This window comes from Lolium rigidum, chromosome 3, assembly GCF_022539505.1.
Source record: "Lolium rigidum isolate FL_2022 chromosome 3, APGP_CSIRO_Lrig_0.1, whole genome shotgun sequence".
NCBI lineage: Eukaryota > Viridiplantae > Streptophyta > Magnoliopsida > Poales > Poaceae > Lolium > Lolium rigidum.
The window spans coordinates 324,007,774-324,034,048 of NC_061510.1; the positions used below are offsets into that span (position 1 = coordinate 324,007,774).

General features: G+C 47.2%; 1 protein-coding gene and 2 long non-coding RNA genes across 4 annotated transcripts; 2 read left to right on the forward strand and 1 right to left on the reverse strand.

The window, feature by feature from the left end:
• The first annotated feature begins 13,723 nt into the window (after nt 1–13,723).
• On the forward strand, nt 13,724–16,166 carry LOC124699982. 2 transcript variants are annotated; one of them, XR_007001584.1, is made up of 4 exons: nt 13,724–14,181; nt 15,053–15,124; nt 15,516–15,574; nt 15,715–16,166. XR_007001584.1 is itself a non-coding variant. In XM_047232193.1 (3 exons), the coding sequence occupies exons 1-3, from the start codon at nt 15,033–15,035 to the stop codon at nt 15,927–15,929; spliced, it is 366 nt and encodes a 121-aa protein (XP_047088149.1). In that variant the 5' UTR covers nt 13,724–15,032; the 3' UTR covers nt 15,930–16,166. The 2 variants fall into 2 exon arrangements, 1 of the variants encoding a protein (XP_047088149.1); XM_047232193.1 differs by having other exon boundaries at nt 13,724–15,124.
• LOC124699983 lies at nt 15,545–16,151 on the reverse strand. Its single transcript, XR_007001585.1, has 2 exons — nt 15,950–16,151; nt 15,545–15,853 (listed from the first exon to the last, which is right to left on the reverse strand). It is a non-coding gene; the product is annotated as an uncharacterized LOC124699983 (long non-coding RNA).
• Nucleotides 16,167–25,518: 9,352 nt separating the features above from the next.
• LOC124699984 lies at nt 25,519–25,886 on the forward strand. The gene is made up of 2 exons (XR_007001586.1): nt 25,519–25,569; nt 25,678–25,886. It is a non-coding gene; the product is annotated as an uncharacterized LOC124699984 (long non-coding RNA).
• Nucleotides 25,887–26,275: the final 389 nt, after the last annotated feature.

Here is a 26,275-nt window from a genome sequence, read left to right on the forward strand (position 1 = left end):
CCGATTCGCACCCTTGACCAAGGGGCCGGCACGGGGTTGCCCACACTTATATTGGGCTCGGGAAAGCGTCGCCGTTTGGGGCCTCCATTTTTGCTCTCGGCCTCCAAATCGCTATCGGGGCCACTATGGGGCGCGCCGGTGGAGATGCTCTTAGGTGATGTTCTTGCATCGATTATTTACTTAGGGTTTTTTTCTTTATTTTTAAAATGTTTAAACTCAAATAAATGCTCGGATCTGAAATATTTTCAATTTCAAAAAAATTAAATTCAAATTTTTTTTTATACTATAAAATGTTCATATTTTCAAAAAATGTTTAGATTTTTAAAAAGTTCAGATTTTTCAAATGTTCATATTTAATTTTGGCTCATACTTTAATTTTTGTCGATTTTGAAAATGTTCAGATTTCAAAAACTTCAGAATTTTTTTAATTTTATGAAAAAGTCATATTTTTCTCATATTTGAATTTTGTTCGTATTTTAAACTTTTGTTGGATTTTGAATTTGTTCAGATTTCGTTTTTTCATAATTTTGAATTCATTAATATTTTTAATACATTCGAATTTTTAATTTATTCTACTTTTCAATTTCTTTGAACGAAAAGAAAAGTACAAAAGAAAAAATATGCGGAAAACTAGAGACAGTTAGCGACGTTCCCAGTCGTAGGGGTACATCCGTACATGGGCATGGCCCATCGGGCAACGGCTTCACACGTTGCCGATCGTGGACGCCGCATTTAGCAATGTATAGATAGGAGCGCCCTAAAATAGTGTCCAACGTTTCATTTTAGAACATTTTGACCTAAAATCGTTGCTTCACCCTTTTTTTTCGAAAAGGGGGAAAAATCGCCCCAGCTTCTGCATCCAAAGTATGCATACGGCTTTTTATTAGATTATTCGCAAATCTTACAAGAAGCAAAACAAAAAATCAACCTCGAAGCCACCTCACTAGACCTACAGTGGGATGAAGGGGGTGACAATACACCAACTGACATCATCCAACCAAATGCCCTTCCAAACCGCCCAATAGCAGGTGAGAAGCACATCCCAGACTCTCCGCGCATGCCAACGCACACGCCATAGAAGTTGCTACCGCCGTCTTCCTCGACTCCATCTTCAAGAGAGATCATCGCATTAACCTTGCAAGACATTCCTATATAATAATATAATCGTGTTTGGGAGCCTCGTAATTTTGCCAAAGTGATGCAAATTTGGAGCAGGTACGCGGGCTGTTCCCATACAAATCCCTTATCATGCATAATGTGGATATGCCTAGTAGTGTATACCATGAAGGCAAGTCGCCTGCTGGACTAAGAGCATCTCCAGCTCCCAAAGCGTCCTTCAAATAACGCCGAATTAAGCGTTTGGGAGACGTGTTTCCTTCATGCCGCATTGGGGGACGTCTTTCCAGCCACGTTCCCCAAACTCTACACACATATAGAAATTCAAATATATCACATTCAAAAGAGATCATTCCCGTTGAAGTAGTCGCGATCAAAGTACTGGGTGCACGATCATATTACAGACCGACGTAAATTAGAAGAAGGGGTTGGGCGACGCCGACGACGCATCATGAGTCGACGTTGGCCCTTCAATCATGACGACCTCGTCGTGATCTGCCTGGTGTGCCTTCTCTGTCTCCGATGCCGAGGCAGAGGCCGATGCCGCTGACGCAGATGTACTAGCAGGTGCTGTCACAGACGCGTCTGCTGGTGTCGGCTCTTGCTCCGGCGGTGGGGTGGCTGCCGTTGTCTCAGCCGGCCGCCGCCATTTTGGCTTCGATGTCGTCGAGGATCTAGCCTTTGAAGAAGTTGTGCGCCGCCCACGTCCGGGGAGACATTCCAGCTGTCGACGCTGTCAATAGGGACATGTCTTCCTTGCGTTTCTTGAGCTTCATCTTCTCCTCTTGCCTCTTGAGCAGCGCCGCCCATGTTTCGTCGGTCTTTTTGTCGCGGAAGATCAGGGTCAAGGAGACCTCGGCGATGCACTGCATGATCGACGCCTGCATCTTCTCGATCGACGCAGCATCGGCCAAGGCGGCCTTGGCACCCTTGTTGCCGATAGGGCGCCCTGCCGATTTTGCAAGCGGCGCATCTAGATCAATGGCATATTTACCCTTCGACAACGATGGCACGTCAACCGTCATTTCTAGTTCATTTTGAGTTTGCTATAGCAATACATCAGCACGAAAGACTTATGCCCTTCTGAGTGCTTCCGGTATATCTCCATGGCCTTGTCGAACTAACCAAAGGAAGCGCAATCAGATCGTCGAACAAAAAACTGGGCGCTAAAAATTACCGTAGAAAGAGGCGTACCACGCCGCTGGTGTACTCCATGGGCTCGCGTTGCTGGCCGCGATACACGCGGCCAGCGCGTGCTGGTGCACGCGCACCGCCACCGCCTTCTTCTCCAGCTGCGCCGCCCTCCATCCCTTCCGCTCCGCCATTGACAGCTTGCGGCGCACGCAGTCTTGATGCCACTGATCGTCGATCCAGCCTTTTGGCTTCTTCTTTGGAGCCGGCGCATTTCGCGGCTTCATGAAAGGCGACTTCGCCCCTTTCGTATCATTGCCCGGCTACTTGGTGGCCGCTTTTTTGACCATTTTTTGGGGCATGTCGGCGACGCCATGGATGGGGAGAGGGTAGCGGCGACGGGAGGGACAGAGTTGCGACGGCGGGAGGGTGAAATGAATCGGCGGGATAGGCGGTGAAATCTGTTGGAAGGGCAGAAATGTGCGGCGGGAGAGGCGCGATGTGGTGAGACCGGGGGAAATTTTTATGTGCCGCTGACGCGTCAGGCCGGCCACTCCCCGCCTCGCTTTTCGTTGTGTCCGGCGCGCCCGGAATGTCCCCTGTGTAGCGGGGATGGGCTCGGGGCGCCGGACACCTTATCGGGCCGCGCCGGAAGGGAGGAGGCTTTGGGACGTGCGACTGAGAACGAAATTTTGTCCGACGCGCCTCAAATCTCTTTGAGGAACGTGACGGAGATGCTCTAAGGAGACACAAGTCCATCCCAACTTGCTTGGGCTTGGTGAAGATGCCGATTGGATTGGCAACGATGCAGGAAGGTAGCTTGGTGGCCCAGTCGGCCGTATAAGAGAGTCCGAGTCCCTAGGCAACTCGGAAAAACTTCAAACGGAAGTTGAGCTATTCGTAGCTCTTTATTTTCAAACACTTCGATTTCACATTTTAGAAATCATAAATTAAAATTCTAGAGATAGCTAATTATGTATGTATAACGGTGTCAAATCTCAATACAATCTACTTTATATTTAAGCTACACAAAAATGATAAATTCCGACAAATTTTATAGTGAATAGTACACATTTCAATTTCAAGACTACTAATTTTATCATATTTTTGTCAATATCGTTTAGCATATAATACAAATCAATTTGCATTGAGATTCTGCACCATTGTAGCACACATTATTGGCTAACTCTAGGATTTTGTTTCAGATTTTTTTAAAACTTTGAATATTAATTATAAGTCTTTCAAAATAACGAGCTTACATGTAGCTCGACCTCCAAAACGCCAAACTCGGCAACTCGGTCACTATCTTTGTAAACTCTAGCTTAGGTTGTTCATATAAACCCACAGCTGGAAACCCTAGAGGGCGCGTTTTCACACTGCTACGTTCTATGCCTAGCGCTTGAGCCCTTATGATCTCGGAGCCGCCATGGCCAACTCCGGGGCTCCCTTGTAAAACTCGAATCAATACAATCTAGCAGAAAGTACGTCTTTAACTCCATATAGGGGCTGAACTTGGGTAAAACTATGTGTCTTGCTAAACTTGATCCGAAGATGCCTACGTCATCCCCGCCTCACGACTTTCTTACTCTACCCGCTGTAGCATCTGTCGTGTTAACCCACGTAAACTGGCGCCCACCATTGGGCTTGTGGCATCAGGCTTTGAGATCCTCGGCGAGATATTCATCAGTTGCCCGAGGATCGCTACGGGCAGGATGATCGCCGGTTGCGGCTTCTTGCACGTCCTAACAAGCACCTATACCGCCTAGCCTCAGCTATAGTCACCCATGTCGTCATGATGCCGTTTGGGTCCATCAACCTCTTTGTCGGCTTCACACGAACCGTCGATCTCACTGAGTCGGATGGCAGTATTGGACACCCCAGCTCCACCAGACCTCCGCGCTACGTCGCCGCCCCCGAGCAGATCTACACCACAACTTTGCCAATCATGGGGAGTGTCCATTACGAGAACGAAGACGGCCTCTAGGATGATGCCGACTCGACCACCAGGCCTCCATCACCGTGTCAGTTATCCCAATCTCCAACCTAGCATACTTCGACGACAGCTCCATCCTTCCGCAATTTGACTACGACTCGAGTCGGAATCCGTCGAGTCCTCTCGAGGCAGATCTACTCGCCACATTATCGTCCTCGTGGATGACGCGGCTAGCAGAGATCCGACTCCAAACCCATTCTCCACACCAATTGCAGCGACCGTTAGGGCCATTGAACTAGAGATGATTCGCCAGACGATGGTAGCGCAGCAGTAGAAGCAGTACAAGGAACGTCGGAAGTTTCAACTCGAGGGCCAACAAGAGCATGAGGTCACACAGTACCGCCACCGTCGCATGAGGGAACGACTCGGCCGCAACTACCAGGGCCGTACGCTGAACTTTGACGACGACATCAACAGGTAGCGGACAGAGAGTTCTTTCACACATCACCTGGAAGCAGTTGATTTGAGCTCAATCCATGTCCACCTTGAAAGGATAGAGACGGTAACCTAGAGGGGGGGTGAATATATATGTTCTACAAAATTTTAATCACTTCTTTTGAAATTCCATGCTTTTGCAGATAAATAAAGTTGGCCTAATGCAAACTAGGTGAGACAACCTATATGATGCGATAAACAACTTCAAGCACGAAGGCTATCAAAGTAAAGTAAAAGGATAGAAATAACTAAAGCACTCGGGGACGACGATTTATTCCGATGTTCACTTCCTTGAGGGGATGCTAGTCACCGTTGGAGCGGTGCGGTTACCACGAAGGAACCCGAACAACACGAAGGCTCACCGTCTTCTCCATGATCTTCTTCCATGAATTAGAAGCTCGATCCACTAGTGGAGACCTTAGGGAGGCCTCCAATCCCATACATACTTTCTGTGCAATCGCTAGTCGATCGATTTCTCCCGGCGACCATTACCGCCTAGGAGTCCTCAAACTCCAAGAGTAACAAGATCGATGCTTGAACTTGACACAAGGCTGAAATCACAAATTTGTTTGGTAAAAGAGAGAGGAGGAAGAGATCTCTCAAATGAATGGATCCTCTCTCAAAGATGATGGTTGAATCTCTCTAGATCAAGGATTTGTGTTGGAGTATTCAAGATAGTATGTGAGGGTGTAGAACCTGATCTAAATCTCAGAAAAAGGGCCAAGGTAACTGATCTCGAAAACATGACTTTCCTTATATAGGGAAAATAATTGTTTTCGTGATAAAATCGTGCAGAACGGAGAGGCCGGTATGACTGGCACATGGCCCGGTCATACCAGCCGGGCCGGCTGTTAGCGCGCAACAAGGAGAAAGCGAACGCCAATGGTGGCTGGTATGAACGGCTCCAGGTCCAGTCATACCAGCCCAAACCTCAATTTCGCGCGATAGCAGATCGAAGGGAGTAGGCCGACCGGTATGACCGGCCCAGGCCCGGTCATACCGGACCAAGCGACTGTTAAGCTCCCGGGGCTGCAGGCACAGGCGCAACATGACCGGTATGACCGGAAAGAGGCCCGATCATACCGGGTACTTTTTCTGTTTGCTTTTGGAGGAGAAAAACGAGGCGTCCGGTCGGTATGACCGGCTGAAACTGCTGTTTGGCAACCAGCATAGAGTCTAGAGGAAAAAACTTTTTTTTGGAGTGTTTGTAAGAAGTTGATAAAAGCAAGATGTTTTTTTGTGGAAAGCGAGAGGAATTTATTTCAGCCAAGTATTAAATAAAAGTTTTGATCCCCTCTTAATAGTGCGGGGTTCCTATCTTTTCTTTACTATTAAACGCGGTGAGGTGGTGTCCGTACGTAAAAAAGACCTTGGTACGTCATAAAAACCAGAGCGGTTGGCAAAAACCGTGACTTAGATTTCCTCCGTGACGAAAAAAAACCAACGTTGGACGAGGTGGTACTAAAACTCTGCATTGTTTCTTCGTCGCTAATTCTTGCGTCCTGCCGAAGTGGACCTGTTGTAGCCTTTCTGAAAAAGCCCATCCAATCAGCTGGCTCGGGATTCTCGTGCCACACTCCAACTCGAGCTTACGGATATGGCAACAGCAGCTACGCCCAATCCCTGCCGGACTTAGCCTCGGGTGTTGCTGGAGTCTGAACCCCGGTCCACTTATATACACACACACACGCTCTCCTCGATCGATCAATGTAAGTAACTGGATTAAAATCTCCATCGCGTTTTCAGTATGGATCGATCATCGTCGAAAGCTGGCCAGCGGATCGAGCTCGCTTCTGGTCGCCTATCAGTTCCGATCGCCTATCATCGCGTTTTATTTTATGCCCATTTGAATCTTGGTCAAATCTAGATTTGACCAAGATTTAAACAAGTTTAAAACATGAAAATGGAAAGGTAAGTCTGGATCCTTCTTAGTCGCTCTAAAATGAAGCTTTTGGGATGTTCTTGAAATTTCCATGTTTGAAACCCAAAACAACTTTTCTTCATGCTAGACTTCATAAGATCGACAGGGGGTAGATACATGATTTGTCTGGTTTGGATATATCTAGACCTTGTTTATCAACTTGAATGCTTACGATATGACATATATAAGAAGACTATGTGCTTTTGTTTTTCATTTTTTTGTGCCCATTTGTATCTTGGTCAAATCCTAGGTTTGACCAAGATTTAAACAAGTTTAAAACATGAAAATGAAAAGGGAAGCATGTATCCTTCTTAGTCACTCTAAAATGAAGTTTTTGGGAGGTTTTTGAAATTTCCATGTTTGAAACCCAAAACCACTTCTCTTCATGCGTGACTTCATAAGACATAGTTTAGGGGTTAGGGGGTAGATACATGATTTGTATGGTTTGAATATGTCTAGACCTTGTTTATCAACTTTAATGCTTACTATATGACATATAAGACTATGTGCTTTGGTTTTTCATTTTTCAGTTATTTTTTGAATTTTCTGCCAATTTGGTTTGACCAAGATTTAGACAAGTTTTACACGTGAAAACGAATAAGTAAGCCTGGATCCTTCTTAGTCACTCCAAAATGTACCAATTGATAGGTGTGTTAACTTTCTTTCATGGAAAAAATAATGTCATGTAAATGAGTTAACTTGGATTTCCTACCCTTGAATCCATAGGAAACTTTATTCTAATGCACTATAATAATCAACCGAGTTTTTACACCAACAGGTCTGTCACTTACGTGTGGTGCCCATGCGTGAGGTCCCACACTTCAGTGAGCACAAGTCACGTGCAATAGGTACGCAAACTCCCAGCCATTTTCTTTGTCAAGACAAGACGCATCAGGATGCGTATTGGCAGTCTGTGGGTCCTTCTGGATCCTTCGGTTATCCCTCTCACAAAAAAACTCTCTCATTCTCGGCCTCGCTCGACTCGCTCGCTCGCTCTCACCTCCTGCTCACTGACAAAACCTGCACAACAGTCAACATCATCACCCGAAAAAGGGAAGACACCATAATTCTCTCCCTTCTTCTCTCCTTCCGAGTGATCCCTCTTCCTCCGAGTTTCACTCGACGGGCAAACACACATGTGCTGCATAGTAATAATAAAAAGGTAGAAAATCGACCTTCGAATTTATAATTAAATAGGTTAAACTAGGGTTTTGCCCAGTTCTACAAATCAAGGTTCAAAAAAATCCAACTACGGGGTTCGAACAACTCCATTTAATCCAACAATTTTTTCGACCTCATCCAATGGCCTCAAACTATAGGGTTAGCATCTAGGGCGTTCGTGTTAATGAGGATGAGTGGATGACGGCATCTAGGGCGTCCTGAACTGCTTGCCCGTGCACGTCCTCATCGCCAAGAAGGCCGTCGTCAGAATATTTGATGCTTGCCAACCCAAGGACCTTGCCTATTCAGGCCCTCTAGGTGTCCGCTGATGTGTCTGTTATGTCGCAAAAATGGCGATCGACCTTCTGAGCGTAAAAAAACCGCATGTACACGACATCCTGCCGTATCGGATCTAATTGGGCACAGTGGCAGACCGTTCCTTAGTGCTTACCGCATCCGCATGGCATGGAGGTGGCCGCGACGTTCCTAGGCAGCACCAGGCTGGACCGTATCATCCACTACGTGCGACATCGACTTGGAGTACCAGCGGACAGGCGCCGGCGAAGGCCAACGTTTACGCGCTCAACGCCGTGGTGCTGCAGGCCTACAGCTGCTGATGGGGAGGACGTCTCCCTGCAGGGCTCGCCCACGCCGTGGAGACAGGGCTCGAAGGAGGTGGTGACGGCGCCTACTTCGGAACCATGAGCTGGAGCTTACTTTTACTGCGGACGAATTAGACGAAGTTCTGGCTAGCATGAAGCAAGATTCGGCGCCAGGTCCTGACGGCCTACCAGTCATCTTCTTCAAACGGTTCTGGGGAACTCTTCGAGGTCCAATCCTGCAGCTGCTCAACGACTTTGCCCTAGGGAGGGTTGACGTTGCGCGGCTCAATTATGGGATCATCACTCTTATCCCCAAGGTTAAAGGGGCGGACCATATTAGACAGTTTAGGCCGATTACGCTTATTAACGTCATTTTCAAGTTTATTGCGAAAGCCTACGCGATTAGACTAGCTCCCGTTGCGCATAGGGTCATCGATCGTTGTCAGACGGCCTTTATTAAGGGGCGTTGCCTACACGAGGGGGCGCTGGCCCTACATGAGATTGTGCACGAGCTGCACGTCAGGAAGCAAAAGGGTTTGCTCCTAAAGCTTGACTTCGAGAAGGCCTACGACAGGGTCGATTGGGATTTTCTCCAAGAGATCCTCCTGCGGAAAGGCTTCTCCGCCATGGTGGTGCACGATTGATGCAACCGGTCGGGGTGGCCGGATCGCGATCAATGTTAACGGGGAAATAGGGCATTTCTTCCGTAACGCGCGGGGAGTGAGGCAAGGGGACCCACTCTCGCCGATCCTCTTCGATTTTATGGTGGACGGCCTGGCCGCGATCATCTGCAAGGCCAGGGCGGCAGGACACGTTAGGGGGCTTGTGTCACATCTGATCCCGGGAGGGGTTACTCACCTGCAGTACGCGGATGACACCATGATCCTTTTGGAACCCACAGGGGTGGGTATTGCTAATCTGAAAACCCTGCTCCTGTGCTTCGAGAATATGTCGGGTTTGAAGATTAATTTCGACAAGAGCGAGGTGGTGGTGATGGGGGCCACCCCGGCCGCACAACAGAGGGTGGCCAACCTGCTCAACTGCCGTCTTGGCAAATTCCCTATCACTTATCTGGGCTTGCCAATTAGTGATAAGCCGCTGAGGGTTTCAGATTGGGGATTTTTGCCGGAGGTCGTGGCTCATAGGGTTGAGCCATGGCAGGGCCTCGCACTGGGGCTGCAGGAAGGCTGGAGCTCACAAACTCCTGCCTGTCTAGCTTGCCTTTGTTCGCCATGAGCATGTACCTGCTGCACGATGGCACCCACAAGGCTATGGACAAGCCGCGCTCGCGCTTTTTCTGGGAAGGCGTGGGGGACAAGCGCAAGTATCACATGGTGGACTGGGCCACGGTGTGTAAACCCAAGGCGTTGGGGGGCCTGGGGGTCATGAACACCAAGGCCATGAACGTCGCTCTCATGGTCAAATGGATATGGAAGTCTGTACCAAGGTGCCGAAGGTCTATGGGCGGACCTAATTAGGGCTAAGTACCCGCGGGGCAGGGACCTCTATGCGGGAGGGGTCCCAACTCACGGCTCCCAATTTTGGAATGCTATACAAAAGATTAAGTGGCATTTCAAAATGGGGGCCAAACATCGGGTGCGGAACGGAAGGAGGACTTACTTCTGGAAGGACTGGTGGACGGGCAATGGTCCACTTAGGACGAGATTCCCTAGGCTGTTTAGCTGTTGTGAGTCCCCGTTCATCACCGTCGAGGGGGCGAGGGTGCACGGCGGGGCGCCAGGGGAATGGCGCCTCCGCTTCCGACGCCAATTGGGTCTTGCTGAGCGGGTCGAATGGGACAATCTCTGCAGGGAAGTACAGGGGCTTCCCACGGAACATACGGAAGACGAGGTGTCTTGGGCGTTAGAGCCTTCGGGCGTTTTCTCGACTAGCTCGGTCTATGTTCGTCTCGCGCAAGGGGCGGCCGTTGCATCGTTCAAGGATGTTTGGAAGACCAGAGTTCCACCGAAGATCAAGGTGTTCCTCTGGCAACCGATCAGGGGCGGCTGCCCTCGGGGAGCAGCCGCTAAGCGCCATGGACCGTCCAATGGACCGTGTGCGCTTTGTGGTGCCCGGGAGGACTGCAACCACATCTTCTTCACCTGCCCTCACCGCGAGACTGATGTGGGCTGGGGTGAGGGAGCTCCTTGCGTGCAATTGGAACCCGGCGGGGGCCGGGGACTTCATTGCACTTGCTCAGGGCTTGAGCAACCCCCTCCGAAGGCTGGCTTGGTTTACGTTCGCGGCGCAATGTTGGACGCTTTGGAACATTCGCAATAAGCTAGCTATTGAGGGAAAGTTGATCGGCAACCCGGCCGACGTGTTCTACCGAATGTCTATTCATATGCGAGTGCCTGGAGGGTTCTCGGTCAGACCGAGGGACAGGGACTTGCCGGACTTGGCGGTGGGAGACGTCGGGAGGCTATACTCGCGGACGCGGTCCGAGGGGACATGAGGACTACATCTACACCTTGAGCGGCCGCAGCGAGCTCTCGGGATATCGTGAGTCTCATGGTGTGGTTTAGGGCTTCCAGTGAGGGTTTGGGAGCTGTGTTTGATCTTGTATGCGAACCTATATTCCTATGTGTGTGGATGGTGTTGTGTTGTACCGAACCTTATGCTTGTGTGGCTTTATCTATAAAGCTGGGCCGATGGGCCTTCTATTTAAAAAAACTTCGGGGAGATGGTGGACGTGACAGACATGGAGTGATCGCTGGAGGAGGCACGGAAGCTTGCCGCGCCAGAGCTATGGTGTGGCCAGAAGCGGCGCAAGGACCTGCCAGGCTGCGCGAGCACAATCGTCCGGCGCTGGAACGGACCAAGGACGTCGCCGCCAAGGCCATTCTTCAGGAGGTAACAGTGAATCATGTCGTCGTCTACGAATACTGCTTTGCATGACACGACTCTATACGTGCACTTGGACTTGATACACGTTGTGTTTAATCAAGTATGTATTATAATGTTACCTAGAGTCCTGGATCATTGCATATGGCAATGAGTGCTAGCTAGCTGAAGAGTTCTTGGTCTGTTGTTCGGCTCCTATGACGTACTATTTCCAGGTCAAGGACCAGTCGGCAGCTTTTTCTAATTTCCCTCCGGCGTCAACAACTGCAACTCCATCACATTTGGCCGCCCCCATGGGCGGCCATGGTAAGATCGCCATCTTCATCAGCCACAAGTACATAGGAGAACCACACAGTGTTACTACGTCGAGTTTAAACATGAAAAGTCCATATGCAGATAAGAAAATGCTTTATATGTGATACATACGAACATCAGATTTCCAGGCATATCTCTACCAAAGAAATTTCTACAAAAGCGATTTACTCGAGGTATTATTACACTATTAATGGCCCCTTTCTAGGTATTAATATCGCAAATGATGTAGGCTATGTAGTATAATTACCACAATTATAAATGCTAAGTTCGTATTATTATGTATTACTAGCATATTGCCCGTGCTTCGCTACGGAACTACATTAGTAGTAAGAAGAAACTAATTTGATGTCTAAATTTTTGGAAAGAGTACCGAATCTTTGTATGAGTGGAATTGCTCTATTAAATATTCACCAAAATACATGATATTTAATTAAAAGTGCACATTATATTTACTTAAAGTATAATGTGATAAAAAGCAGAATACATTGAAATCATTATTTAAAAAATTCATTTGCACTTACTTTCTTTCACAAGTAGATGTAGATGATCATGCATGTTTGCGCTCTGTATGCTTCCTTCTGTCCTTCTTTTTTATAGAATTGATTCGCGTTGTGGGCATGTATATTATTTTATTCACAGGCCGTCGGCAGCAACATACACCTCATGTCTAAATAGTAGTAAAACATCCTATGTACTTTTATATTTTTGTATGGCGCACCCAAAATTATCTAAATGATCAAGTGAAAGTCAGTTCCTATGTGCCTCCTAGGCTCCTACTGCCACACAGCAAAAACAAGCACTAAATCTTGTGATGATGGAGACACGATGCAAGGCTTCAAAAAAAAAACGCAAATTGGAGCAGACGAAGAGAACGAAACATCAGCTGGTACAGACCAAAATTTATCCCTAAAATCACCGCTATTTCCAAGAGTGAGGACAGCTTGCCTTCACCAAAGAGGACTGGCAATGGCCTGAAGCTGAACCCAGAATACTATCGACTTAACAGAACCATGTACTACTTACTCCTTAGATGTGGTCCCTGAAGAGGCCGAGCACGCCTGCGAGGCTGCACTTGCAGTCAGTACACTACGTGGAAGAGGAAGAAGTGCGCGGCGGGTGGCTTTACACAGAAATAACCCTTTTGGATAAAAATAGCACAAAATGACCCTCCAGCTAAACTATTTCACGTTTTTAACCCTTTTGTGTGGCTCCCTTCGCAAGGGCGCCACACCCTTCTATGTGGCTCCCTTCGCAAGGGCGCCACACCCTTCTGTGTAGCTCCCTTCGCAAGGGCGCCACACATTCTGTCATACGTGGTGGCTCGAGCTTATCTGCTGACAATGTGTGGCGCTGCTCCCACGGGCGCCACATAGACAGGTGTGGCGCCCTTGTGAAGGGCGCCACAGAAAAGGGTTAGAGGCGTGAAATAGTTTGCCCGGAAGGTCATTTTGTGCGTTTTTTTCAACAAAGAGTTATTTTTGTGTAAATCGCCGCGCGGCGGAGCTGTGGGACATGTGCATCTGCGGGTCGGCCCATCTAGTTGCTGGAGTATTTCGACACCTTGCAGTCGAAAATTTCGACCGGAGAAATCACACAACCTAGAGCGCATTGCATGGTCTCTCCTTCACGTGCTAGCCAGCTCGGGGCCCTGGCGTCTTGCACCACGCGCGGCACTGACGAAGTTCAGCTCGACTGCCTTCACCCAAGGAGTGCTTGGCGGAGCAAGACGGAGAAGGCGGAGCTCGGCACCGTTGCCGGCGAGGCCAGACAATTTTGTTTGGTTGAGCTCGGTGTACAGTCTGCCCTCCCCACGCGCGCCGGACGGAGGACTCGACGGAGTAGGACAAGGCTGGGCGGCGATCTGCTTTGCGTTGATCGAGAAGAGAGAGAATAATAATGCCGAGGGACAACTAATAGTAAAGATTAGATAAGGAGCAACGGGAATAGATTGATACTGGGTCTAGGATTTCCATGAGACGTTGGGCCTAGAGATAAAAACTTGGCCCGTTTGTGACACCAGCCAGTCACCTATTGCAATTTAATACTCCCTCCGTTCTGAAATGTAAGACGTTTGGGAATCCACGCACAAAATCTTTCACGTTAACGAAATTCCCGGGTTTCCGAAAATACCCCTCGCGTCACGAGCGGTCATCCCGTCGCGACTCGCGACCTCACTCCCCCCACACTCTCCTGCTGTCCTGCGCCACCCCTCTCTCCCCGGCCTCCTCTCCCCCTGACCCAGATCTAGCGCTGCCGGCATGGCTACCGTGCTTCTGGCCGGCGGCAGCGCTTCCCTCTCCCGTCTTCAACTCCCAGACCAGGAGATCTCCCCGGACCAGCGACGCCCCAGTGCCCCTCCTCCTGGCTACCTAAACTCCCGGAGCAGCCTGCAACGAGGGAGGCGCCCAGTGACATGGAGATCAAAGTTTGCTTTTTTTATGCGCCGGTGTTCGATCTGGTGCGTCGGCGTTCGACCTTCTTCTCTCCTACGGCAAGGACGCTGCGCCTCGTCCGCTCGCACGTGTTCACGCCGAGCAGCAGCAGATGAGCGACAGAGCGATGAGATGAGGGCCGTCAAATAGGAGGAGCTCGACCTCCACCGGTGCGGCATCCGGCCTCGCTGGCCTCTACCAGTGCAATTTCTGTGGATCCCGCCCGCGCTGGTACACTGCTCCATCTGTACTACTCCCCTTTCTGAACCTAGATGCAGATGTACCCATCTAGATGTGGCTTTAATTGCCGTGAGAAGGAGATCGAGTTCTGGATTTGTTTGTTTCGTTGATTTGTGCAATTGCTTTTCGGGAACTGACTATTTTAGTTTTAGTTGCTAAACGCTTTGCATTGCAAATGTTTCAAAGCAAAAGATTGGTGTATACCCGGAAATAAAACTAACACCATGAGCTGACAGGGATGATGAAATAATCTTCAACTAGGGTACCTTCATGCGCCAACTAATTCATTCTATTTTCGATGCATTTCTTCTTTTATGTTCCTACTAATTTTGAGATGCAATGCTCCTTTTATGTAGGCACTGAATCAGTTTGTTTACAATTTGTAGTGTGTCAGTGGATGCACACACCATAGAGCATAAATAAGTTCCTTGAATATAAGGCCCTTAAACTGTTGAGGCATAAATAATTTTGTCACATTTCTTGAGCTGTTATCCTTGTCAGTGGAGTAGGCAAGTTCCAACACTTGTACAGTTAGTAACCATGGCAACAACAAACTCATCATGATTTCTGTATAATATCAGCCACTCTTTTGCATACAAAGACATGTCAACGTTGTACAATGCTTTGACTACAACGAAATATCAGACGCAATGTTCCACTTGCCTATTTTGCATCCCTTCCTAACTTTTGAACACTTAAGTTCCTGAAATGCATGCCACCTTGTACTAGCTATCCTGGTGTAAGCTGAATTCGTCCAACCTTTACTTTAGGTGGTGAATTGTTTTGTTGGATTCACATGATACTTTTGATTATGATTGATTCATTAAATTCAATGTGGCCTGATGTTTGGAAACAAATCTAGAATAATTATGTGGATCGGTGGTAAGATGGCGTCGTTGTCTTCCATCGTGCCATCACAAAGCTCAACCTCACGGTATGTCTCCTAACCTGATACTCTGTTTACTCATGCTTGTTTATGTCAACTGAATTTTTCTTGTGTACTCCATATTTTTCCTTGTGATGGAGTACTAAACTGCTGTAGATAAATTGTGTTAACTGAATTTTGTGAAACTTAACTGAAAATAAACTTGATTCCGTCTTGCATGCATTGCTTGCCAAGCTTGTTTGCCGCAGTAACAACTGAATTACAGACTAATTCAACACATAAAAGTAACAGTGTGCATCTTTACCAGTGACAACCATCTTAGTGGGGATATCCCCAGTTCAGTTGGTGGTCTAAAAAATCTCTACTATATGTAAGATTTCATTCCCTGGTTCGTCAGCCTTGTACTGCTTGATTAACCTTGTACTGCTTGATTCGTCAGCGGATTGCCACAGCAAGGACACCATCAACTTCCGCTGCCTCGACAAGAATCTCAGACATGTACTCCCCTTTTCTTCATGTACTCCAGCATCTTGATCATCTAGGGCATCCATTTTTTCATACTGCTCATCTACTGATGGACTGAAATTGAGGTCCGGGGGGACCATATTAATGTGTTGACTCAATAATTATTATTACAGGGCTCGGGAGAATTGCTGAATCACGGCGAGGCTGCTGCAACTGCCGCCACCCGTTCCCCGCTGCCTTCGATGGTCTCTGCGCACACCCCCTCCTCCGCCGCTCCCCCACGCCGTCCCTCCCCGATCCGGCCTGGGAAACCTGGGGATCCAGACAATCAGGTGTTTGCGAGCTGCGGATCAGGGACCCATGGCTCAGGCGACATGGGGATCCGTGACCTGGGGCTCAGGCGGATACCTGGGCATCAGGGAAACTGGGTCGGAGGTCGAGGAGCAGATGGATCTGGATTGAAGCTGGCTGGCTGGCGCAGAGGCGGAGGAGTAGCTGGGTCGGGGACGGAGGTGGAAGACGCTCGGGCGATGGCGATTCAGATTAGATAGGGGTAGCAATGTAATTTTACACCATTTTCACCTGGTCGGAATAATCCCCCAACGTCTTACATTTCAGAACGGAGGGAGTAGTAAAGATGTATTAAAAATTAGTAATACATGAAGTGATAGAGATCGATGAAGTAATTTCAAGTGAGCATGTTTTAATTTGGAAGTACAAAAAGGTGTTTCATTGATCATTTGCATTGAATAAAAAAATTAAAAAAATATTATCTTAACGTTTGCTCTACCCGTAGCAACGCACGGGTATTCTGCTAGTACTCAAAATAACCGGAAAAAGAAGAACTACCATGTCGTGATATTCCAGACTCCGTCTTCGAGTCACTTCAACCTTCTTTTCCCTTTTTCGCACCATCACCGAACACCAAAGAGGAGAGAGGACTTAACTGTAGATAAGCTTGATGTAAACGGTTAGTCCTCTCTAACATTGTATTCACTAAATACAAAAAATAAAGATTAGGGGTATAAATGCCCTTACACACCTCCACCGCCACCACCGCCAAATCGCAAGACCAACATGTAGGTGCGCATTATGACGTGCGTGGACCAGGACATTGGACCCGACGGGCTCCCTTTGTTTGGGACTCCAGTGGAAAACGTGACCGTGGCATCTGCTGTGGTCCAAAATGTCACTCCCACCGGCGAGCACCACAAGGGTGGTCGAGCAACAACTCAACAAGTTTGAACCACATGGGAGAATGCGCTCCCACTCGAGTACCAGTATCCTATTGATAGTACGGATCCACCGCCATATGGCGCGGAGGCAGTACAACAGGAGTCCCGTTGTACCGTTGGTCGCTAAATCGCATGTCGATTAGTTTTGAGAGCCTGTTGACTTGGGCAAACTTCCAACGTGTGATTCTTCCTTTTATTTGCTCAGATTGCATCACCCTTCTTCAAGGAAACAAATGAACAAATATGTTTGCGCATCTATGCAAATATTAGTAATTAATTGCACGTTTAGAGAGATGATCTCATTATATTAGTGGGTCATATATAATTAAAACAAGGATGCAAATAAGTATATTTTACACTCATCATCAAGTGCCCTATTTTCTATCACCTTCTACGGCATAAATGCCCTATTTTACATCACCTTGTACGAACGAATTTTTTTGGTGCGCTAAAACTATTTTTGGGTGCCCTATTTTGCATCACCTATTGGAGATGCTCTGAACGCTAACTCACATCGCTCCCTAAGACAACCTAGTTCGACTCCTCCTTCACTTGGGAAAATGATACATCAAAAATGTATCCAGTTTTGTAGTTTATTATGTTATATTCTAATATATTTACATCATAATTAAATATACCACCATGTATTTTAATGTTTTATGAGATCCACAGAAAAATATTTATTTAGGTTATGACTCCGCAAAATAAGTTTTCGTCTTTATGCGTACTTCCCAAGCCATGGAGGAGGCTCCCGTGGAACTGCAGAGATGCCGCTACATCGGTTTGTGTCCTGGATGTGAAATATGCATTTCGGAGGAGCCCACGTGGTTGGCCCCTCCGGCGGCGACGCGGGCAAGCTCTAGGCCATCCCTACGCGATCATGGGGTCATGGACATAGCATGGTTTTCTGCCTAGAGTTAGTGTGATAGCGGCGGTGTGGCGAGCCTTTGACCGTGGGGATGCGGGAGAAGGCCCGGGATTGTGGTTTCTCGGCTGTGTGGGAGGTGGAAAACATGATCACATAATTGTACTATTATCTTTCTATATAGATACAAAAATTCTTCCTATCTTAGGTTGGTGCCAGCGTCGATGGCGCCTAGGGATGTCGTTCCTCTCCTTGGAAGTGTCACCGAGGTGTGTTGGCACCCCCTCACTCTCACTTTGACTGGATATTTTTCTCCTAGTGAAAGCCTAGGTTCGGAGCTAGATCGGCGCTATGGCGGTGGCCTGAACGTCGTTTTTTTGTTGTTGGAATAATCGTGTTTTGAGACAAGTTCTATGTTAAGCTCCTCCGGTGATCGCTGTTGTTTAAGGATGGTCTTGTACTTCAATTCTGCCTTCTATGAAAATACGACATAATTTATTTTGCGAATATAATCATTGCCAGTAGATATGTTTCTCTAACAAAGAGTATTGACCACAAGTTGTATGCAGCTGGATGACATGTCAAGGTAACCACGAATGCTCATGTCGTGTGGCAATGTGGAATATCTCGCAATACACCAACCGGTAGTTAATTCCACATGGATGGCTGGAAATCTTCATCTCGTAATGCACATGTATTAGTTGAAACTTTCCGCAGCTAGCTGTATCGTCCCATGCACGTCGAGTATAATACATTCTGTGATATCCCGTTTGGTACGGTGATATCACCATGAATCTTGGAAATATCCCAATAATTAAAGGAAACTGCTGGGCGTCACCCGGGGGATCTGATTTCCCAGCCCCCGGGTCGCCAGCCGTCGGATCGGCCATCTTGGACGGCCAGATCTGCTTTTACTGAATGTAGCAAAAAATCATCTCCCGGCAGCAAAAAAATAACCCGCTTTTGCTACATTGTAGCAAAAAACGGTTCAGTCACAAAATCAAATAAAAAGGCTGGTCTCGCCGGAGACCTTGCCGGAGAGCTCGTAGCAAAAAAAAAATGTTATTGTAGCAAAAAATGGATAACATCAGAGACGTCAACATGAAACTCAAACTCGCCGGAGAACTCATTGAAGACCTCGCCGGAGACCCAGTAGCAAATATATCGTGTAATTGTAGCAAAATCGCAAAAAAGTTATAGCAAAAAAGAAATTCATATGTTGCAAGTCACCAGAGACATCAACAAGCCGGCAGCAGCGCCGCCCCAAGGTAGCAGCAGCTCTGTCCGCCCAAAGGCAGCGACACCCAGAACTGCTAGTAGCAATGCCAGACGCTAGAGGTAGCAAAGCCGCCCTCCGCCGGTAACAACAATTAACACCTAAAGGTAGCAAAATCAGCCTCCATCGGTAGCAACGCTAGACGCCCATGATAGCAGCACCCTGAACCGGTGACAGCAACTCCTGACGTCGCGCGGGACAGCCGCATGTAGCACCTTTGGGGACGGAGATGAAGCGCGGAGCCGTCGGCCGGAGCGGGGAGCAGACAGCGTGGCACATGGCGCGTGACGTCGGGTCGAGCAGAGACGGGGCCCTTGCACAGCCGACGAGCTCCGGGACGACGATGCACTAGACTCGGCGGCCGGCCATGAGTCGTGCCTTGCGGTGGCGTGGCGAGCGACGCTGGTCGCGGAGGTGGCCGACAATGGAACAAGGCGTGCGGTGGCGAGCCGGATGGCGCTGGTCGCGGCGGCCGGCCATGGGTCGCGGCGCGCGGCGCGTCGTCAGTAGAACGATCAGCGGCGGCGCGCGGCGGCGCGTCGTCGGTAGAGCGATCAGCGGCGGCACCATGGGTTCCCCGGCGCCGGCGGCCGGCCAGCCTCGTCGAATCTCCCCGTGGTGGCGCCTCAGTGCTAGATCGAAAGGGAGTTGTGAGGAACGAGCGGAGGAAGAAGGCGTGAGGATAAGGTGTACTGATGGGCCACACCACTTGGACGGGACACGCGTCGCGCAACCAAGGCGGAGGCTGCGAACGCTTCATCCCCCGGGGGTATCTAATCATTTTCCATAATGAAACGGGTCTCCGCCTTCTTTTGTCCACAACCAATTAATGAATCGTGGTATAAGTATTTTTTTTATCGTAATCGTGGTAGTTTCTCCTATAAATGTTACAAGACTACCCAGCCATCTAGGGGGTCTGAGAGGGGCAAAACAATCTGGTTCGTTCGTTTCACCTGCCACAATCCCACTTTTCACCACAGTCGTCGGATGTGGTACTTTTTTTCCACCGATTTCTGCTTGTTCTGAATGCATGACGGTTGGGCCCGTGCTTGCGTGGGACCATTTGTTTGAGACAGTGAGGGTACGTGCTCGCGTCGCTCAAAAAATGAAAACGGTGAAAACCCTAACTTTACCGAGAGCTTCCTCTCCCCAATCCTCTCCTCCTCCAATCCAGTCCTCCTCCCCTCCCCAATCCGCCGCCTTCTCCACACGACGACCCTGGGTGTGCGCAGCGACGGCCGACAATGGCGTGCGGGAGGAGGAGGGTGGCGTAGCTGCACCCGCCGCCCCAGGTGAAGAAGAGGCGCGCCGCGTTGGCGGGCCAGAGGAGTCGCGGCGGCGCCGAGGGTGGCGGCGGCGCACCGCCTTGCGCCGTCTCTCCCCGGATGTCGCCGTTCGGGGACGGCCGCGGTGGGGCAGCGGCGCGCCGCCACCGGCGGATGGACTGGAAGGGACCAGCGGCGAGTAGGGCCGTCGCCCGTGACCTCGAAGGTGCGCTCCGTCTGCCTCGGGAAAGGAGGGCAGCTCCGGTCGCTGCAGGAGCTCCGATGGCGGCGGCGGACGGACTGGAAGGGGACGGCGGCGAGAGGGAGAGGACGGACTGGATGGGCCAGCGATGAGCAGGGCCGCCACCCGCGAGCTGGAAGTTACTCTCTGCGTCACGCGATTGGAAGTACTAGGCGGTATCGGACACGGCGACGACGGTGGAGGAGGGCGGAAGCGGCGGGGAGTGGGGGTCCTCATCTGACCAGTCGTTCAGCCGACCAAGGCTAGGAAGGCGACAAGGATCTGGAGTTCGTCAGGGAGCCCTTCCCCACCTACGAGGCGTGCACGAAGTGGCCGAAGTGCTACCAGCGGCGCCCGTTGTTTCCATTCCAGATCTCCAGTGCTCACTCTGTTATTTTTGTGTTAAATCTTTTCCATCTCGTGTTGTGTTTCGCGCAGGCCAGATGAGGAGGAGGACGTCAAGGCGCGGTGTCACTACCGCTGTGTGCAGATCGACAATATAGTCTACACGCTTGATGACGATGTTTATGTCCAGGTACTGAACAGCTCTGCATTTTTTTGCTCTCTGACTTTTGTGGTTACACTTGCATCGAGTAGCCAAATGTTGCTTAACACGCGGCACCGCTGCTGTGGAGGCCCGCTCTAGGAATGACGGTTGGGCCCGTGCTTGCGTGGGACCATTTGTTTGAGACGGTGAGGGTACGTGCTCGCGTCGCGCCACTCCTATAAATGTTGGTAGACTACCCAGCCACCCCGGACCTGACCACCGGATGCACATGGACGGTGGCTGCCGAGGCACTGCACGATGGCGGTGGCAGCGCGGGGAGGCCGGTGACCTCGGGTGGTGATGAGTTGTTCACTTGCAGGTGCAACCAATCAGAAATTGGAGAGTGCTTTGCTACCATATCTAAATTGGAAAGAAAGACCAAGGTACTGATTTATTAAGCGTAGTGTCCCAACTACTACAAAAAAAGGTACATATGTAAATACATAGCTGTTAGTGTTAGTGCTGACTGTAGAATTTCTTAACCCCAGGCCATAGGTTGTGTGCTATCATTTTTCTGGAACACTAGCCTCTAATACTTTGACAACTCTAAATCAGTCTTTCAGTTTAGTTTGGTGGATCACATGCTAATATTCCATGGAAAGATTATTATGCATGCAGTTTTGTTCGTATGCATCCAATACTTCTGTGCACTGAAAGTTCTACACACATCTGTTTTCTAGGTTGCGAACAACGGCAGGGAGGCCATTGCTAAAGCCTATACCAGACATTTGGTGAGCTCATTGTTGACAACAAGGCTATGTTGTACTTCTAAAACGGAGCCACATTTTGCAAGTTTTGGTGACTCTTCAGAACTTCAGAGTTCTTCATTGATCCTGGTGGCACACTGATAGCCTGAAATTTTATCCTCTTGGCAAGAACATGAGCAACCATCCTTACCTGTCGAATTCTTGCGGAGCAATGCTGCCAAGGTAATCATTCACACACAACCTTTCACACATGTTGCTTCTTAGAGAGCTTGATTATTACAAGGTGGGAATTCATTGATTCTGATCCATAATATGCAGGGCCCAATTGTACTACTTGTCTTGCTTGTTCTCTTCGCATTTATATTCTACGAAGAAGCCACACTGCTGATCCATGAATTATATATGATACATGTGCAGAATTCTATGGTTCTGAGAATTGCTATTTTGGTTGTATAGGATTATGTTCGGTGGCCGCCCCCATGTGTTATGTTCTTTTCGCCCCTTAGATGACTATTTTGCTCATACTGAGTTATGTGGTTTTCCTGTGTTGGGTTGGTTGGTATGTCCTTGCTTATTTTTGATAGAACACATGTGTGCTTATAATGAGAAACAAAGCTTACATGAGCATGGAGGATTACTGGTCAGTGTAATTGGACTACCTGGGCATCAATGCGTCAAGTATAGATGTGCAGAGAAGGACGAAGAGCACATCCTTGAGTAGTAGTTCAGTGATGCCTGGTATGTCTGTTTATGTTGGGATAATAAACCTTTGCTTTAACGAATTTGGACGGTGTTGGTGGATTTGAAATGGTGGAAGGAGAAATGAAGCTGAGGCCGTGTGCCCATGTCAAAATGTACAGCCGAATATCGAGGTTTATTTTCTTTCTTTCCTGGAGGTGCTTTTGCTTTTTCTTTGAAAAACTACTGGAACCTGTGTTTCCCCTTTACAACCAATTCTTAGTATTGAACTACGTATTTTGCTATCTGGTCCAGTGACATTTTATTCACTATTCATTCGGAGAAGATATGCCATTGGTTGGGGTGACACAACGGCATGTGTTGCAGCTCGATGAGTTGGCCCAGCCAGGGTCATGCTCCCTGAGTAATACTGCTTTTATGCTTCTCTTTTGAATTTCATAAATATTATAGATGTATGCTTGTACCTGAAAGGTAGGATTTTGATACAAAACTAAACCTTTATTAGGAAACCCCTTGGATAAATAGGTAATCTTGATGGAGGAACTATTCCTACCCAGGCTATTATCATTTTGTTTGGTGCAAACAGAGATCCAGCGCTAGAAATATTCTTGATATGGTCAAGGTTCTGTTCTCTGTAGATGAGGAAAATCTTTTGAATCAACATAATTTATATATATTCCCATTTTAATAGCATAATGCTTAGTCAAATTGGTTGCCTGTACTTGCTATGTATTAACCGGTTAGTTAAATAATTCTGATGACATCTCTGCTCTATGGGAATAAAACAGAATTGTAGGAGTTGGCTCTCACATGAGACCAATAAAATGAGTATTTTGTTTAGTTTTTTTTTTTTTGCCTTGTTTGCCTACTGGAACAAGCATCATATTATTGATTTATGCCTTGTTTGCTTCAGGCATACGTTCCAGTGAACCTGAAGAATTGATATTATGTATCCCTCTTCTGTTATTTTCAGCAAACAATCAAAGTTTGATCATAGTGTAGGTCATATGCTAAATAGTTTGTTGGTTGCATCTAAACTCATGAGACATCTGTTGGCGATTCAAAATTTAAAGTGAGTTTCAAACGATTCTGTCCAATAAAGTGTATACCAAAATGAAATTCTTTATGTTTGGCTGAGCTAATGGACTTAAAGTCAGCAAATAGAGTTATTCTGGTCTGACTTTACCCACACAATATGTTATATGCTGATATGTGATTACTTTGTTTTTTATACATCACTTTTGCTGGTGGAAGCTAGCAGATTTTTGGCATGTATAAACTTATTGGAAAACCCTTCTAGGTATGCATAGACTGAGTGTGCTTGGATCCAGGCCACCTCTCTTGGGTTCCTATCAAGAGCTCGGCTTACGGCACAGCTGTTGACCAAGCGAGAGTTTTTGTGATGAGCCAGGTGCGCTCCTGGAAGAAAAAGAGGATGGCACAAGGGAACCGTCGCCACGTGGACGTCGCAGTGCCTCCCACACGGTGTTATTGTGGTAGCATATCGTCGCCGCTCCAGGCGACCCCGTGGTGCTATCCACATGCGTTGTCGGAACATCCATTCCATGATTCTGCCTATACCCACCTGCCTGTAGCCTGGGAGTGTGTCATCTAAACTGGAGCCTGAAGCACGCTGCACGGTAGCAACCAACATTGCTATCCATGTTGAATATTGCTGCTGCAGCTTTGCTCAACCTCCACATTTTTGTTTCCCCCCTCTTGTGTACTATATTGACTTTTTTTTGACCTCCAGGCCTTCTACAGACTACATCTAATCTCTTTCTTTTCTCATCATGCAGCAGCCGGGAATGCTGGGAATAGAGGTCGGTGAAGACCTTGCTTGCTCGTCGAATAAACCAACTAATGAGAAAATCAAATAAGCTGTCCAGGGACTGGTTGTGGTAAGTGTACACTATTTGAATCATCCAATTGTTGTTTTAAAGTTGATTGCCTTAATCCACTGTTTCGCCTAAAGGACAGGAATATGGATTCAATGAAAGACAACACTATTTGCTTAGAAACGTTCCTGTTGTTTTTTTCGTACTTTTTAGTTTGCGTTGTTTACTCTTTGCAAAACACTGATTGTCTTCTGCTCTTTACATTTTGAGGTTTAATAACAATTTGCCTCTTGAGTTCCACATAACCATTAACTGATGTGCGTAAGTGCTCATACCCCACTAAGTTCATATGTATAAATCTTGTGGGTTGGAGTTTGCTGTGGAAGTCCTGAAAAAACATGGAGGACGACGATGGATTAGATAGTGCAGAGGAAAATAATATATGGTGCATCTGGCCTATCCCAGTTTGCCATTTTGAAAATGAAACAAAATCTATCTGTTAATTTGAGCGTATGTTGAATATAACAATACTCAGTTTGGTGCACATTTCTGATTTTTATGGTAGTATGTGATAAGATTTCTGAACTTCAATTTGACCATAGAGCACAAAAGAATATAATAAGTTATATGTATGAGATCAGGTTTGTGATTCTGAAATAGGGACCTAATTTATTTCTCTTGCTCACTGTAATTAACTAGAAACATATATTGCTAATAATAGGAATTTCTGTTGAAACTCAGCTCAAGCTTAATAAACATTGAGAGCAGTGATGTTTTCTTGTCGAGAGTGCGGAAGAAATCTGAATAATCAAATTTCAAGGTTAGAGTTTTCTTTCAATATCCATCTCCACGGTTTTCCATATACTTGTGTTTGGATGCCATGCCACCTTAAGTTAAGTATAATGTATGTATATATCATGTTGCGTGGTCCATCCAGTGACACATGTGCCAATATAAAGTTTCATCATGCTACAACGCTTCTTGAGAGAAAAGAACCAGACTGATTCGGTATTTTTTTTCTGCAGCTCAAATTCCATATTGTTTTCAGGTTGTTCTTCACTGTTTTGTGTTCTTCAACTTTCTGTTCAGCCTGATACAAAAAAATGCATTGTATTGCTGTACGATATACCTCTGAACACAGTTCAGCTAAAATGTCGCTTGGACAAAGCACTATTGTTTCTTGTTTTTGTAGAGTTCTTATTACGATTCCCTTTTAGGTGTATGAAACACTTTTTTTCAGTTTCAAAAGCAGCTGTGTTGGGTATTTGAGAATGGTGACAACACGACATGAGGGTATGACACTGTGGCAATTGGTTATACTCCCTTCTCTATTTTGTATTGTTGGATATATTGACGTAAGTATGATACGCTAATAATGACTTAGATCTATTGGGAAGTTCTTGGTTGGCCTTTCCTTTCTCACTCCATCTCTGTGTTGATTTGATAACTACTACAACATGCAGGTATAATGTGTGGGCAATTTTTTCCTTGGTTCTTCAGGCTGCATTGCAATAGTTGGGGAGGTGTTGGAGAGGAACGGGAATTGTACAACTGCAGTCTCCTGCAATCATCCTCCCTAAACTTTGGTGTGTCATTTTTGCATTTGTTGTACTGAACTGAAGTTTTAATATTGTAGTCCTCGGGTTTTAATTAATTCGAAAACCTAAATTTTATACATATTGGTGTTTGTTCTATGCTTTTTAGTGATGATCCTGATGTATAGTTACTGGAGAATAATAATATTACTTCACAAATGCTTCTTATCAAATAAGACATCGGAGTAACAGTAGGTATATTTCCTTGATCTACCGATATTCCTTGTTTGTTGAAACATGTGGTTTGTTGACATACAATGCATTCTTCGCAGCAGATGATTTAGGGGTTGACATAGCGTGTCTCTCCTATGTAAATCATTTTTATTACCATTGTACATATGTTTCCGTTTAAATTTTCTTTGTTTAAGAAAGCACTAGATGTAGCATTTCCATTTATCTATTTTTCTATTTTTATGTTCATTACATTCGCTTATGCTCCAAGATGCAGCTCAAAATACTGTGGTTT

Excerpts from the sequence above, each read along its gene's own strand:
- LOC124699982 (XM_047232193.1), top strand. The coding sequence starts at position 15,033 with ATGTTTGGAAACAAATCTAGAATAATTATGTGGATCGGTGGTAAGATG. Across the intron at positions 15,125-15,515 it reads TCACAAAGCTCAACCTCACG|CGGATTGCCACAGCAAGGAC; the intron begins GTATGTCTCCTA and ends TTGATTCGTCAG. Across the intron at positions 15,575-15,714 it reads TCGACAAGAATCTCAGACAT|GGCTCGGGAGAATTGCTGAA; the intron begins GTACTCCCCTTT and ends TTATTATTACAG.